The sequence below is a fragment of the Apteryx rowi genome, unplaced genomic scaffold (genome assembly GCF_003343035.1).
Source record: "Apteryx rowi isolate R43461 unplaced genomic scaffold, aptRow1 scaffold_252, whole genome shotgun sequence".
NCBI lineage: Eukaryota > Metazoa > Chordata > Aves > Apterygiformes > Apterygidae > Apteryx > Apteryx rowi.
Window position 1 is genome coordinate 1,146,623 of NW_020448886.1, and position 16,374 is coordinate 1,162,996.

At 37.3% G+C, this 16,374-nt stretch overlaps 1 protein-coding gene across 14 annotated transcripts in view; it reads right to left on the reverse strand.

Moving 5' to 3' along the window:
* CADPS2 (calcium dependent secretion activator 2) overlaps positions 1-16,374 on the reverse strand; it is a 337,297-nt gene that overhangs the window by 267,745 nt on the left and 53,178 nt on the right. For all 14 annotated transcript variants that reach the window (XM_026067041.1, XM_026067039.1, XM_026067036.1 and 11 more), the window contains exon 2: positions 7,341-7,454. In XM_026067041.1, coding sequence (XP_025922826.1) covers positions 7,341-7,454 — 114 coding nt within the window. The remainder of the gene's footprint in view (positions 1-7,340; positions 7,455-16,374) is intronic.

Below are 16,374 nucleotides of genomic sequence, written 5' to 3' on the forward strand. Positions count from 1 at the left end.
ACACTAATTACTTCTAGGAGGAAGTGTCGGCTCTACAAGGTATTTCCTTGTTTGCCTGGAGCAAAATGAACAAAAAGACTACCATTATTGGGAAAGTTTTTTCATTTAAATTCAGTGAGCCATTTCTTCCTCTCTTCCTATCAGCACGCACCACTTGCAAAGCCAAGCATAGGTACAGTTAACACACTGAACTCCCTCCCTCTACTACCTCATTTAAAAGTTTGAAACACAGGTCTGTTGTAGTTACATTTGTAATGCTAATATGGAAACTGTACAACATTCTCAGTCAAATTAACAGTGATCATCCACACATACCAATGTCCAAACAGACTGATTAATAAGCACAGGTTCAACAACTAGCAATTACATTCTGTGCAAATGTTCAACAAATTGCTTGGTTCCTTGGACATCATATAGGTGAAAAAGGAAACAGGATATCCACTCTTTGAAAACAGAAGGAATAGCATTATCTGTAGCTGTCTGTATAGCAAAAAAATAGAGGGGTTCAGCACTAACACACTTTCCATGCAACAACAGTAGAAAAACAGTTCCTAAACGGAAAACTACGTGTCACCTAAAGCCTGTAAGACGTTTTATATTCATGAAGAATTCCACAAGTTTCAAGATTATTATTTGAATATCCTTTTCCATGTTGCCAAACATTGGGGGGGGGGACACAAAAAAATACCAAAAGAAAACAAACAAATAATAATAATAATAATAATAATAATAATAAACAATAAAGATCTCCATTTTGGATTCCTGAAATGAAGGGGGAAAGTTTAAGAAGTTTCACATGATGATTTCTTGAAGTTTTCCATGTAGAAGCTCAGTATTCATTTCTATTATCTGCAGAAAATTTCCACAAGTACTAACCTGGTTTTAGGTAGTCAACTAGAGAAATGCTGAGGTACCTTAATGACATTAAAAACACATATTTTAAGTTCCCTCTCACAGAACCAATTCTAAAAGACAAACACATGCAAAAGAAGAGGATACCTGGAGCCCAGAAGGGAGTCCCTCTATCCTCATTTGCGACAGCAGACACCTCTAGCACACCTCAGAGCACCGATGGTGCAGAGATCGGGCTCAGATGGCACAGGTCTATGCTAAACCTTGTCCAACAGTGAGCAGACTCCGTAGGGGTCTGCAATTAGACTTTCTAACAGGCCTCTGCTCAGCATGGAAGAAGCATAGATTGTCTAAAATATGTTTTAATTTGTTGTATCTTATCTCTCCCTCACTTCTTTGAGGAACATAATTACACTGCTAACACTGCGACAATCTCCATTACACATCAAATTGTGGCTGCCGATCCAAAACTTTGAAGGCATTAGAGTTTCTTCAACGAAATGGATGACCTAGATAAAACTTCTTTACTTCTGTTACATGGAGGTGGCCTAAAAACATTTTTATGAAGCTTTTCAAAGAACTGGCCTAAAACAGATCTCTAAGATAACACAAAATTTCACTGACCTGGAGTTTGCTAAAGTTTTAAAGCAACTGGAAAGAAAATAACTGTGTAAGTGCTGATTAATTTAAAGTAAATGCAACTAAAAACATATTTGTTGTGGAAAGGCTCCCTCACAAGGCAGAACACAAGATTATCCTGAAGTTAATATATGAAAACATGTTGTTGAAACAGTTTTGGCAAATGAGCCCATATCATCAGTAACTCCCAAATCACTCTAGTATTCAGGTTTTCGATGATGATCTAAACAAAGCAAAAAGCCCATAGCCTTTAACACATCTCTATATATAAGCTACTTATGACTTTTGGGGGAAAAAAAAAAAAAAAACACGAAAGCAGTAATCAGTGAAATTATGCCCTGAAAATCAGTTAGCTTCTACAATTTTTATCCTAATGTATTTAAATAAATGTTCAGTCTACTGATTCCATTACTTTGCCTTGATAATATCAAAACAGAGCATTCCAACATTTAATTACTGCTTATTTTGTGCACAGTATGTTTTGATTCTAAAGAATGCTATTTAGTTCCTTTAGAAGTCATCTTCAACCCTGAAATATTCATCAGGATCATATGGGCCTTTTGTTATCTTCAATGAAATGCCGTATCTAAAATAGCTGATATTAAAATCAAGCCATAAAAGCAACTGAAATACCACTTAGTCCAGAAAACTACTTCTTTTCTGCAGTTTCACCACTGAGACACTTTCACCCCTCACCTCCTTGACATATGTACAAAAACCTTCAGACCAATTTTTCCATAATTACAGGCAGAACTAGCATCATCACTTCACTCCTTCCATTACAAAAAAACTTCAACTTTTATCCGACTAACCTTTTACAGCTGAATGTCTTCATAGAAAAACCCCAATAAACACAATTCCTCCTCCTCTAAAGATAAGGGTAAGGAACAATCAACAGTTTTGTCACACTAGTGCTCCCATCACATGGGCCAAACAATTGATATGCTTTCATGCTTCCTGTGAATATCCACACAGATTTGATCAAGTTAAAGAGACAGTGATGTTATCACAGTCTTGATATACTGGTAGAGGTTTACTGCATTATTTAGATATAGTTTCCTTCCATTCTGTGTCTCTACTGAGCTTTTCAGCTCCTTAACAGCCCTGTATCGACTATTCTGAACATGCTCACGACTGCAGTTGTCCATCTTCACACCATGACAGCCTTGGTCATTTGCACATGTGGAGTCCTTTCTGCATATAACCTGCAACCCAGAGAAGGAAGGTGCTCTCTGCCTCAGATGGAGAGGGAAAACACAAAGTACAAAAGCTAAGACTGAAAAAAGCAGGAAAGTCAGACTTAGGAAAGGTGTGACTACAGAGACCACCTTGTCCAAGCACCAGTCTACAAGTAGTATTCATGCCCCACTCCTCCCTTGCTGACAGGTTACCCACAGTGGCTTTGCACTGGCAGTTAAGGTTTTCATATCAAAAGTGTTTGTAGGACATTTGCTCTACTTACTGAAGAAGCTGAGAGGTGTCATCCACCCACCTACTATGGGAAGGGAAAGGTTTGTCTTACAATTTAGATAACTGCAGAGATGGGCCCTCTGCTTTTTGTTGTTAATGAAAAGAAAAAACAACCAAAACCAAACACTTTTTTCATCCTTACAACCCCTCCCACCCCAGCCCTGAAGTACAGAACCATTAGCTAGGGCAAGAATTTCCTGTCTCATCAGTTTTCAGCTATGGGCCAACCTCAGTTCTTTCCTATTGTCTGACTGTGGCACACAACAATTTGGTTTTCCCAAAGACTACCACATCTGAATTTAAATAGAAATTAAGTAAGTTAAAAATGATCTCTATACCACAGGCCAATACATAAAGTCAAACTAAACCCAATTTTAAATTAAAAAAAAAAAAATCCTGCATTTAACACTTGGATTTAAGTGGCATTCAGTAATTATGGCCTACTTCAAATGAAGAAGCAAATAAAACATGAAAAACACCAGTAGATAAAATTTCTTGCAGCACAATGTCTGAAGTAGCGACTAAAATGCAGAACTTGTGACTGTTATAATACTGAAGAAACTTCCACAATATTTGAAATATTCATCACTTTTCTTTGCACCTACTTTACTCATGCCTAAGACTGCATAAGTTCAAGACTGAAGGATCAGCACTGTATGTTTAGCTGAATATATATACACATCTATTATGGTCTTAGGTGAAAAAGTCTCTTAACAGGGCTCTTCACAAGAGCATTTTCCTATCTACATGAATGAACATGTAAGAATTTGAGAGAATATCTACTATTTTATAGATATCTCTTCTAAAAAAATTAACTGGGTTAAAATATGTGAAGAAATACTCTATTACATAAATCATCTCCCCTCTTAATTTTACACTTAGCAGTGTGTCCAATATAATTACTCATAATAAATTGCCATGATTGAATTTTTCTTTTTATCCAAAAATCATCACCAACATCTGATGTTCTAGATGATTAGAATCTGGCTCAATGTCTGTAATGAAATTTTCCACAAAAAAAATTACCTTAATTCTGAGAGAATTATTACAGAAACAGGATTGTAAACATATTTTTCTATTTTTCTAAAACTATATTAGGATGGAAGAGGAAACAAATCAACAAGACAATCGCAGTTATATGAACACAAAAAAGAATCTTGTTAAATTTAGACCAGGCTTTTTAAAAAGTGTGTGTGGGGAGATTACACAGAACAAGAAAAGAACCATTTCTGGAGAATTACAGAAAAGTCAAGGTAACTTTTCCTATGAATTGTTTTCTCATTAGATTTTTAAGACAGATAAAAAATAATGCCAGAATATTAAGAGAAAGTCTTAACAAACACAATAGAGGAGACATAGTGCTAGAGGATAAGCCAAGAAAGCTGAACACTGATGACCTTCCAAAACAGTCCTGACACAGGAACATGACTCTCATAACACAATGAAATCAATAAAAGAAAAAAAATGTATTAAGCAGACATAAATTTTCCTTTAAGCAAATATTTCTAGAAAAGTAAAACAAAGACTTAACTATGGTAAATTCCTTAATCCTGGGAACTTACTTCTAGATTCCTAAATCAAGAGGAAAAACTCTGAATGAAACGAGTTATTCTAGATAGGTTTAGTGACTTAAAACACCCAGAACTAATAATACAGGATTTTATATCATACACAAAAAACAGACCTTCTGCTTCATATTCAAGGTTTAAGAGTTAGGCATGGAAAACAACCTACAGTAGTGAGAATACCCTGTCTTTGAGGGCAGTATTGTAATACATCTCAAATCATGACTACTGCATAGGACTAAAGGGAAATCAATCATTTTCAGAGTGAAAAAATTGCTATGCAGTCCATGTATTGGTTTCTTTACACATCAGATAAAATTGAACTGTAGCTCAGCATCTAAACTAAAGCATAAGAAAATTAAGATTAAGGCTGATGAGATGCTGTGTGACTGAGACAAGCAAGATGTCCGTAGTTCAAAGTACTAACAAAGGTCAACAAATAAGAGATATGCTGGATCACATGTGGAAGACATACGGACCGGGAAGCATCAGAACACAGCATAAACTGAACACACAAATAAGTAAAAGAGCTTATATTTTCAACAAATGGATAACTAATCAAATAAAAAGGGCATGAAAGCCACTTATAAATGATAATAAGAGAATATGTTGCAAGATGCATAAAAGTTGATTAACGTGTGTTGAAGAAAAACAGTAGATTTAATCATGTCTCCTGAAAAGCTGTATTCAGTAAATTAACGTTGCATACTGGTGACTATCTCCCACAACCCTAAAAAGAAATTAAAATGGCAAACAAACATTGACTCAAACTGCACAACTGGAAAAAGGTAAAGCAAGTCTGGAAGGAAATCCCTGGAAAGAATGGAAAATGGATTTGTAGGGGGGAGAGAAAAGGGGGAAAAGACTCCAAAGCAACTCCTTATGGCTGGTAGGTGAGCTCACAGTGTACAAGTAGTGCCCATGGCACCAGCCTATGGTGTCATTACAGACTTGATAATAATGCCAGAACCTTTAGAAGCCTCTGTTTGAAACTGGATGGTTAGAACATTTGTACACAGAATTAAAAATGCTGAATAGCTGAAAATAGCTGAAGAATTTGGGTCTTCCACTTTATATGGCTATCTTAGATTATTAAGCGTAGCATTTCACTGTAAGAACAAATATACTGCAAAAGTAGTTCTAGATGACTCCAGATAGTTTCATTAACAAGAGACACAAAGTTAATCTTACCTGGAAAGTTACATGTTTAGGCATTTATTTTAAAATCACTTTTTTTAACCACCTTATCTTTTCCAAACAAGAGGTTACTTCTGGTACATCAGTTGGTGCTTTTAAGTTTGTTCAGCCACATTTAACAGATGCTTCTGGATCCTAACTCTTCTTTATCGCTTCCTTCTTTATGAGGTTTAATAATACCTCCTCATACCCAAATCCCATTTAAAACAAGTATAGCCTTTCTTAGACACCTAGTTTAAAGAAAGAACAATAAATGCTATGTACTTTTCAATTCTACCCTATGTTTAGTACCCTGAAACATTCCATTGCTAGCTATTTTCCCCCTAAAAACTATTACTGGGCAGCTAACTAGCTCAGCTTTGTGTCGCGCAATCTTCCAAACTATCCCTTCTACTAGTCTTAACTTTATCAGTCCAGAATTATACAAAAAAAGAGGATTACTTTTTGACTCTTATACTGTTCTTCCCTCCTCCCCACACACACTACTTTGGGAGTGTTCATATTCTCATGTTTCATCTGCAAACTTGCAACCTAAGTCAGACCCTTCCCCATGCTTTCCCAAGGATTTTTATGAGATTTCCTTCATTCTCTCTGCTTTAGCACCAATCAGACCGTATTTGGGGAAACTCTGACTGATCTATGACAGGAAGCCCTTCTGCCCTCGTCTATCCCTTCTTTTTTGTGTGCAACATAATTTAAAGTATATAAAGTCAACAACAATGTAAGTTACATCTTTTCCTCCATGAATAAAACTTTTATTTACTAGCAGAGAATAGCTGAGAGGGATAAGGACAAATAACATTAAAAATAAAGCTAGAGAATTTAAAAATGATGTGGTAGAGTGAAATAAAAGAAATACAAGTTTAATATACAGCCCTCGTGATTCACTAAGCAAGTTTGAAGTTACATTAGATAAATGAATTCACAATACCATTTGCTAATGAAACAAAATATATTCTTATATAGTCATGTGTTTCTGATGTTAGGAAAAGGACAGTGAACTATCATCTTAGTTTGGGACGGGACCTATCCCTTAGGCAATTAAAAAGCACATCTGAAAATTGGCACTGGTGCTGGCAATCACAGAGGATGCCAGGAAGCCACCGCTTGGCCCAACTGCATTGAAAGTGTTTTTCCTTTGGGGAGGGAACGAGCAGTTTGTCTCCAACAATACTGCACTATAATAAATGAAAATCGGAAGATGCATTTCTCAAGACAGTAACTTACAACTGAAGCTCTGATTAAAAGAGGTAACGTAGACATATGGCGATAAAGATAGCAGTGCCTAGTTGTATCAAACTCTGCCAGAAAGATGTTTAGCACCAGGGGTTTGGTTTTGTCTCCCCCCGCCCCCAAACAAGTGGATATCTTCTAGTAGGTTAAGAGGTTAAGAGCAGGTTAAGAGGTAAGCAGGTTTATCTCTTGTGCCCAGGCAGTGGACGTAAACTTACAAAACTGCAAAGCTGTGTAGACCGAGGAGGGGGGACACAACACAACGACACACACTGTTTCTAGAAGATTTGGAAGTTCACAGTCATTGAAACTTAAAATTCCTTTCTTTATACATGCATTAAAAGGATCCTATCAGCGGTACAGAAAACAAAGCAAGTAACTCACCTCATAATAACTTCGCACAGCATTGCAGAATGCCTCGTCTGCTACGATCTGTGTCTCCCCATTCAAAAAGGCCTGGAAACGTTCCTTCAGGATCTGTAGTTGCTGCTTATTGAGCTACAGGTGAAAGAGAGAAGGAGAGGGGAGAAAACAATAATAAACGCAGTTAGTCTCAAAGGGAAAACACTCAGCATTAGAACTTTCATTTGGAAAGTACCAATTGGGGAAAAAGGGCCTGGGCTCCCCTCCGGCTGGCTCACTGGTGAGCCGCAGCTCTTCAGAGTCCCAGCTGGGCGAGACAGGTTGCTGCAGCAAGTCACGAACACACCAAGCATCTAAACAAACCGCGACCCTTCCCCTTCTGTCCCTGGGGCTGTGGGGATAAGTTTGCATGTGAAATACTCCTCAGAAGTATCCACACATACTCTGGACTGGATGGCTGACCCTCACCGTGGCAGTAGCTCCAGCTAACAAAACTTAGTTCTTAGCTCCAGCCTTCAAATATTTCAAATCTTTTCAGCCTTCAAATGGCTGAAAAACAACCAAGATGCCTCCAAAATTTTGAGTGGCTCAAGCAGTACTGCAGGCAAGTTTTAACAAATACGCTCACCACAAAGAGAAGAGACTCCTACCCACCAGTGTTGTATCGCTACCTATAGAGACAAAAACAATCTGTGGGAACAGCAGCCACACATCTCCAAGACTGATTCCAAATTTAGTTCAGTGAATTTTGTATCCAACTTGAGAGAATTTTGAAAACAGACTCCAAACAGAGACTGTTACACAATTAAACCTTGCAATCAAATTTTATCAATTTACAAAGTTTAATGTTATGGGAAGAAGAAAAACCAGAAAGGTCTCCAGTGATGAGACACAGACTTTTTGCCAGCAGTTCATATAAAGTCTCTAAATATTTAGGAATCTATGAAGAGAAGTTAGAATGGGATATCAGAGGAGACGGCCACCAACATATTGATACAACAAAGCAACAATCATGAATAGTTGTTTTGCTTCCCTCAAACTTAATAACTAATGCACAGCCTTTACCCCAGTGAATATTTTTAAGCTTTAAATTTAACATTAAAAATTTCAAACATAACCGACTGAAAAGCATTTTTCACTTTCCCATGTTTTGTTTAGTTAAAAAAAAGAAAAAGAAAAATGTATATCCAGAAACCAAAAGCATTTTTTAAAAGGGCAAAAAGTTTTATTTGTAATGGATAACCTGCAACAAATAACATTATCCCAAGAGCATAATTGTTTCTTACTTTTAGGCATCTCCAGTAAGAACAGTGACTTAAGACTTTGAGGTCACTACTGTAGACACTGAACTCATTTAAGCTACAACACTGTTACAGGATTAACAAAATTGCTGCTATGCTGCCAATGTGGCTACCTTGGACAACTTTTGTTTCCTTCATATCGAGGGAGCTTTTTCATTCTTCATAAAGTTTGCTAAGTTCGTCAAGTCACTTGCTTTTATGAAACATATAGCGCTTTACTACAAAACTGTCTCCAAATTATACGCAAAACCCAAACCTTACCATTTGTTCTATTTTCACAGGAAAAAATAGTATAGATATCTAGGTATTAATATAAGAAATCCTTTAAGAAGTTGCAAAATGTAGGAGGTAGCAATGCAAAGCCAAAGAACTATGCCTTTGAGAGAGAAAGAAAAACAAAAACAAAACAAGCTCATCAAAATACATGATAATACTGTTCCTCACTGTAACTAAAAGATTAGCAATGAAAAACAGGTCCCAAGAAACCGCTACACAAGAAAAGGCCTGCTTTGGAGGTAAGCAAACTTCAACTGAGGTTGCTGAGACATGGAAATATTTCCCACGTGAGCTCTTCAGAACAGCCGGCCACACACTGAAAGCTTGCCAGTCCATACCATTACTAGTTAAAAATCAATATGAGAGAAGTATTTGTATTATGTCTGCACATATACCAAAAGTAGTATCTATCCACCCACTTTAGACATTCATTCCTTGTACAGAACCTCACAAGTTAGCTCGTTCTAAGAGAATTCAATCTTTATTCCCAAATATGCAAGACACCTATTTCTTTTTATCTGATACATTTCTTCTCTCATTTTCTAAAGATATTGGAAGAGTTGAGATATCAGAAAACACAAATCACCAGAGATGTTTTGGGCTTTTATTCAAATGTAAGCACATGCTTGTTCTTGCAGGGGATTTTATAAAGAGCTTCCATTCCTGCAGACAATGCCCCATTGCTAAACGAGCAGCTAATTCATTCGAAAGAATATTCACAGGTCTATCACTACAACATGCGGGCTTCCTGCCAAAGCAATTAGGAAAATGTGTTTTCATGCTTGCAGACTTTATTCTTTAGGTGTTTTGCTTGTCTATTACCCACATATCAAACAAAAACATCATGAATAAGGCAAAGAAATATAAATTTAATTCTGACTTCCTCATTTCTAACCATCGTACTTTAAACAAACTGAAATGCCTTTAAAGTACTGCTTATATATTCATTACTTCAAGTAGTAATTCTGAGCACTGAAAGGCATTTGAGAATTACCTTTCTTAAATTACTCATGTTTTAGTGTGATATCTGGATGCGTAATGGAATAAAGTTCTTTGACAAAACTAAAAAATAGTAATTCCAATGAAAAATGCGAGAAGCTACACCTCATACTATGGATGATTTGAAGTATATTTCACAGATCCTGAACACTGTGATACACAGAGATGCAGTTGTGCTAACTGCCAAAATACAGATTAATTTACAGTGGTCCACTCCAGAATACAATTCCTCCATTTTAATATTTATCAGAATACAGAACACTAAATTCTCCCTCCCTCCCATGTTTTACCCTTTATGTTGTTTGTTTTTAATGCATTCATTACCACTCTTCAATTTGAAGGCAAGTACCTTAAAAATATATAAAATTAGCAGCTTAGAAATGCAGACAAGAAGAAAGGTCTAATTCCATTAGGATCCCATTATAGTAAATGGAGAGAAACAGGTGTCTGCAGAAGACATCTTGAGTCTCAGACACTTCTAAACAACTCAGCCACTCAAATCTGAGTTAATTTCAGTTGTCACTCTTGGTTAACAAAGGAAGAGATAAGGTGATCATGGGTAACCAGGATCCCAACTGAAATGCTTAAATTTAGGGGTGATAAATCTGGACCACATTCTTTCGTGCAGCAGTTTACATAAAGGAGCTTAAGCGCATCCTTTTGCTCCAGTACCTGTCCACTGTGCATGCACCCTCTCCTTGGTGCAAGACCTTTCAGCCCTTTGCATCCTGCCTCTCACAAGCCCTATTTCTTTACACCTTTATTGTCAGTACCCCATCCCACATTTTAAGACTAGTAGAAAAAGCTCTGAAAAGATACTTTTACTATTTTTATTTTTTTTTAGTATTTCTACAGGTCCCCAGAAATGTAAGCAGCACTCACATCATGAACTGAAACACACAGTAAGGCTTCATTGGTTCTCTCACGTTTCATCAACCTGCTTTGGTTTTGTAATGTTTATTTGGATTTCACATTCTCAATGATATAGAATCTGTTGTCATAACTCTGTGTGATACTTCACAAATAACTACTACTGTTTCATGGGAGAAAAGATAACTAAATTCCAGCTGTTCAGAACTTCAGTTTAGTCATTCTGCAGAATGCAGGCGAAAAATAAGCAAAGGAAACTTTAAGGGAAAAAAAGATTAACCACCTTAAATTTTTTTCTCTTTATTGCAGCCATGTAACAGGTAAAAAATTCTCTTCTCCTGTCCTTTCCTCTTCTGCAAAGGGTAACATTTTTCTTACTTTACATCTGTTAAACTTAGGAGACTATCAAAGAATGAAAACACATGCTTAAGACAGAATAAACTTTTTGAAGAGCTGTTTAATTTATTTAAGAATAAATAACTTTTGTTTGAGTTGCAGTAGTAAATTTTGCTTTCCTAACTTACACACTAAACAAAGATATCAAAATATCTTCATGCAGTTAATTATTTAAAAGACACAAAAAATCTCACTTGCATTTAACACTTCAAAGTTAGTCCTATTTTCCTTTTACAGCAATAAAAGACTTTTTTGTCAAAGATTGTTGTGGATGCTTTACTTCTTCAATATTTTTAACACTAACACAGCGCTACTTAAAAGTCATGCTGACAATATGTGCTAAAGTAAAGCTTGGATACGAAAATGTAGAAGTATTCCTGTTTCACTCATACCTTTTAACAATTTCAACAAATTGCTTTTACATGCAAGGTTTTACTTCTGTTTTTATAAGAAGCTGCATTTTAAACTGATCTGGCAGTTTAGAAAGTTGTTCCAATGGCACAGTTTTTACTTTATTAGATTATAAACCCCAACACTTTTAAGGAAAAAACAAGCATATAGGCGCTTGTAAAACTGCTTATCCCTTTGGTGTGGAAGAAAAAACAAAGAAAAGAAAACCCTTGCTTCAGAGTATTAGATGTTAGATTTAGGGCATTTTGATCTGTTTGTCACCAGCCACGTACACAGTGCAACTCAGTACTGCCCCAAACACATGCAGGCAACAGCAACAGCTGACAACAGCCGGCAAAGACAGAAGTCCTCTCAGTCGCCACCAGCCTCTCCCCCCTCCAATGCCCCGGAGACCACAGACACCGGGATGCAACCACAGCCTGTGCCTGATCCGATTCCCTGCAAAAACGGAAAACCAAAGAGCTGGACCTAGAGGAATAACATTCTGAACCATTGCCACCTTGTGGCAAATTTAGAAATATAGCAAAAAACAACAACTGCTTATTACACGCTTTCAAACTCACAACCGTGGTTCCTGTGAGCAACAATAAACCTGCGACCTGCCTTAACACGAGCAACAATATTGCTTATCCTCTACTCCCAAATTAAAATAAGCCTTTCTCCTATCATATCTGGATATTCAAGGAAATTAAAAGAAGGTGATGACTGCAATTATAAAAAGAGCTAGATAAAATACTTTTTATACAGTCTGCAAAAAATAAGGGGTGGGAAGGAGCTAGCCAAACAGCCATTCCCCAATTCTCAGCTGCAATGTACATGAACTATAGTACCAACTATTGTTTAAGCCCCCTAACACTTCCTAAACAGGTTTAGTTTTAGTTGCTTCAGAACTATGCCATTTTGCCTGAAGTCTTCCACAGCAGCAACTGTTTTTCGGATAACTTCAGGCAAAACTGTTTAGACTTTTTGAGAGAAGAGCAGAAAAAGAAATAAGGTGATGAGCATTGCTTCAAAAAGCAATCTCTCCCTTTGATTTCTGCCAGGCAATAGAAATTTACATCTGTTGAATGAACAGAAATGAAAGGACAGATAACTCCTTTTTCATCCAATTTCTCCTGCAATTCTTCAAACTTCATTCTTGTGTCTTGTCCTGCCAGACCCTTTGTCAAGGAGAAGGGGGGGGGGAGAAAGAAAGGAGTGAAAATTAATGCTTGGTTATGATCCTGTTGATTGATTCATCCTTCCTGATGTCATCAGTTGAATTTTGCTAAAGAAGAATTTGTCCCACCTGTCCATACCCTCAGCTAAAACCAAAACTGGAGGATACAATGGGCAAATCTGTTTAAAGTGCTGCTCAATAAATACACCGCTTCCACAATGATAGGAAATTCAACTACCAAAAATCTAGCAACAATTCAACTAAAGCAGATGCTAAAAGCCCTACACATTTAAGTGGTCCTCAAGCAAGTGCAGAACAGAAGGTCCACATGCATCTTCATTTAGTAGGTACAGGCTTTACACACTACTCTTTTTTTTTAATATTTTGTTTCACATGTAATCTCTCTGCCTTGAAAGCTAACTGCATCAATGATGATCTAATGCCCTTCCTCCTCAAATCCTCTGACTACATTAGCTAGTTAAAGGATCTCAGGCTCAACTGCTTGTTTCCTGTACCTGCTTTGCAGGGCTCCCCAACCAACCTGGGCATGTTTTATTTTTATTTCCAAATGAGCCTTAGAAGCTTGAACTTATGCAACACAATTTGAAATAATTCTCACTGTATTGCTTAGCTTTGAGAGCCCCCCAAGCCTTACCCACTGTGCTTCGTCCCAGCCAAGCCCTGCTGTAATTCCCAGCTTCCTACCACCACCCCTAGTGATAGAAAGGGTTTTATCCACAGGGCAGAGCTCTGGAAAGAGACACACACACTTCCATCGCAGCAATCGGGGCAGCACACAGAGCCTTAGGCTGAACCTATCATTATCCTCTCCTTTCAACAAAGGAAAATATGTATGCCATGTAACCAGCTGCTAATGAGCTTAATCTTGCATCATTAATGAGAATAAACCTGCAGAGCAAATAGCCAGATATAAACAGTGATTATCACTCCATTTCCCCCTGCTCTCCTCTATCACCTTATCTGCTCTTCCAATATCTGCTTACATAGACAAGAATATTACCAGTCTTTCAGAGCAGAGAAGAGATGGAGAATGTTTATTTTTGGTGAAATACTCAAGAGATTTTCTTCTGAGGAATAAGACTAAATAAATAGTATTAGAGAATCTAACTACTAAAATAAGGATGATAGTTGTGATTATTGTGCTGAACTATGCAGATCTTCATAGTGTAACATAATGGTTCTATATATTATGTTATGTGGGTGACACACAAGGTATGCTGTCCTTTACTATTCATTGCTTTAACCACTTCTATTTTTTAAATAATGGGTAAATATTTTGCTGTCACTTAGCAATCTTAGCTGTTTTTGACTTTCTTAATGCTGAAGTTATTCCAACTTTTTTTTTTTGTATTCTCTTTTGCTGTCACTCAAATAAGACTACTGTGTGTACACGTTGAATATGATATACTGCAGCACCTTAGAGAATTGAGTCTTAGATTTACAAAACAATTTAAATATATTTAACAAACTAATTTCTCATTAACATCATTCTTTATAATCAAAAAAAAAAAATCACACTTCCCAATTGTTGGACAGAAGAAAAGATAGAAAGAAGTGGAGGGAAAAAAATAACTATTTAGGAGTTTCTCACATTAATTGTTGATTTGTTGTCAAAACAAACTCACTCTTTTTCAATCTTCTAAGGACCGGGCTGCACCAGGAAAGAAAGCATCTGCTCTACGTTTGTCCTAAATGCAATAAAATATCACACCCAGACAAAAGCTGTCTCCTCAGAGATGATGTTGTCAATGTAGCTGCAATCATTTTTCTCTTTTTACCTGCTCCGAAGATTTATTATAGGATTTGGCTGACAATCATCAACTAGATTTATATTATTGCATTAATTCCTTCTGTGAGCAAACTTCACTGCTCTCCTCTCCACTTTCAGTTGCTGCATGCACATGACACAGTTAGGCCATGTATGCTTCATTGTCCCTCATGCCATCTCCCGTTCAGGTACTGGTACTTTAGTTGTTATATGTTATCAAAACCACAAGGAGACCATCATTTCTGAAAGTTATACAAGTGGAGCTTCCACAGAAAACTCTGATGATGGATCGTGCATGTTACCATGAAAATCATGCCTGGAAGAGATGCACACAGTGATCTTTCCCCAAGCTGGGAACCTCAACTACCAGTGCCTTTCCAGAAATTAAAACTGAACAAAATTTTAGAGGAAACTGTTGAAATCATTTCCAAGATCTACAGCTCTGACTCACAGTGTATGTCACTGGTCTAAACAGCACTGCACTGAATGGATTTGCATCACTCATTCCTTTCTACAGCACAGCTCCTCCTCTGCATCCACATCATTTCTTATATCCTGACATGTCAACTGTGCACCCCCCCAAACCATTTGTCAGAAAAACTATTTGTCCAAAGATAGCTAGACGTCTCATTTTGCAAAACTTCTCCACATACAAATTAAGCTGCCAGAAACAGCACCTTAAAAGTGTTGCACTGAAGAGCTTTGTCTGCAAACAACCTTGTACTAGGATACTTTGCTGTATCTGCAGCAAGGATCTCAAACTGCATCTGTGGAGACTACAGCAGAGCTGTTTGAACTAACAGAAACATCAGGAAAAAAACACATTCCTGCAACCTACTCTTATCTTTCTGAGACTGACATAAATGTTCCATTTTTTCCCACTTTCTAGGGAGATGCTGTGATCACACAACCCTTCCTTGTCTGTGCAAACATCAGCTTCTTCCCCACACAAGTAACTTCTGCATGTATTTTCCAGCTGTAATCAGTTCCAACAAAAAGGCATGGAGGTTTCACAGATATCTCAAGTTTTTACCTTCTTCAAAAAACAAATTTAAAAAGAAACACAAATTACTGTTCTCAGTGACAGAAATGCTAGCAGAACTAAGCCACTGTAACTCCTGTTTGGTACTAAGCAAATACAAACTCTAAGTTACCTGCTCATCACACTCTGTGGCTATGTATTTCAGGACTAAGAAAGAATAACAAAAAAAACCCACCCAGAATAAAATCCAGAACAAAGCATCTACTTTATTCTGGATTACTGGTTTATCCCGACAATGCTTAAAAATTATTTCAACAAATTCAGTGTAATTTTATAGACTCTTTTCCACAAAATTTTATCTGCAGTTTTATTAATAAGCAGAATCGTGTCTCTGCAAGGGCTAGAAATCATAGAGAAAAGTAGGATTGATGGAACTGCTGGAAGTCATCTAGTCCAGCATCTCAAAGCAAGCCCAGCTCTGAAGTTATGTTGCTCTGAAGTCATGCTGTGCAGGGCCTTGTGCAGCCCAGCTTCGCTTATCCCCAAGGATGGAGATACTGCAGACTCTCTAGCAAGCTGCTCCAGTGCTCATTCCAAAGTTTTTTTCCTAATATCTAGAGAGAATTTCCCTTGTTGCAGCTTGTGATCGCTACCTTCTGCCCTTTCCTTGTGCACCTCTGAAAAGAGTCCAGCTCCATCTTCCATATAGTCCTGCCACCTTAAGGACTAGAAGACTGCACTAAGGCCTCCCCCTTAACCTTCTCCAGGCTAAAGAAACTCAGATCTCTCCACCTCCCCTTATGCATCATGTGTTTCATCTCCTTGTGGACTTTTTTGAGTTTGTTGATGCTGTTGTACTGGAGACCCAAAAA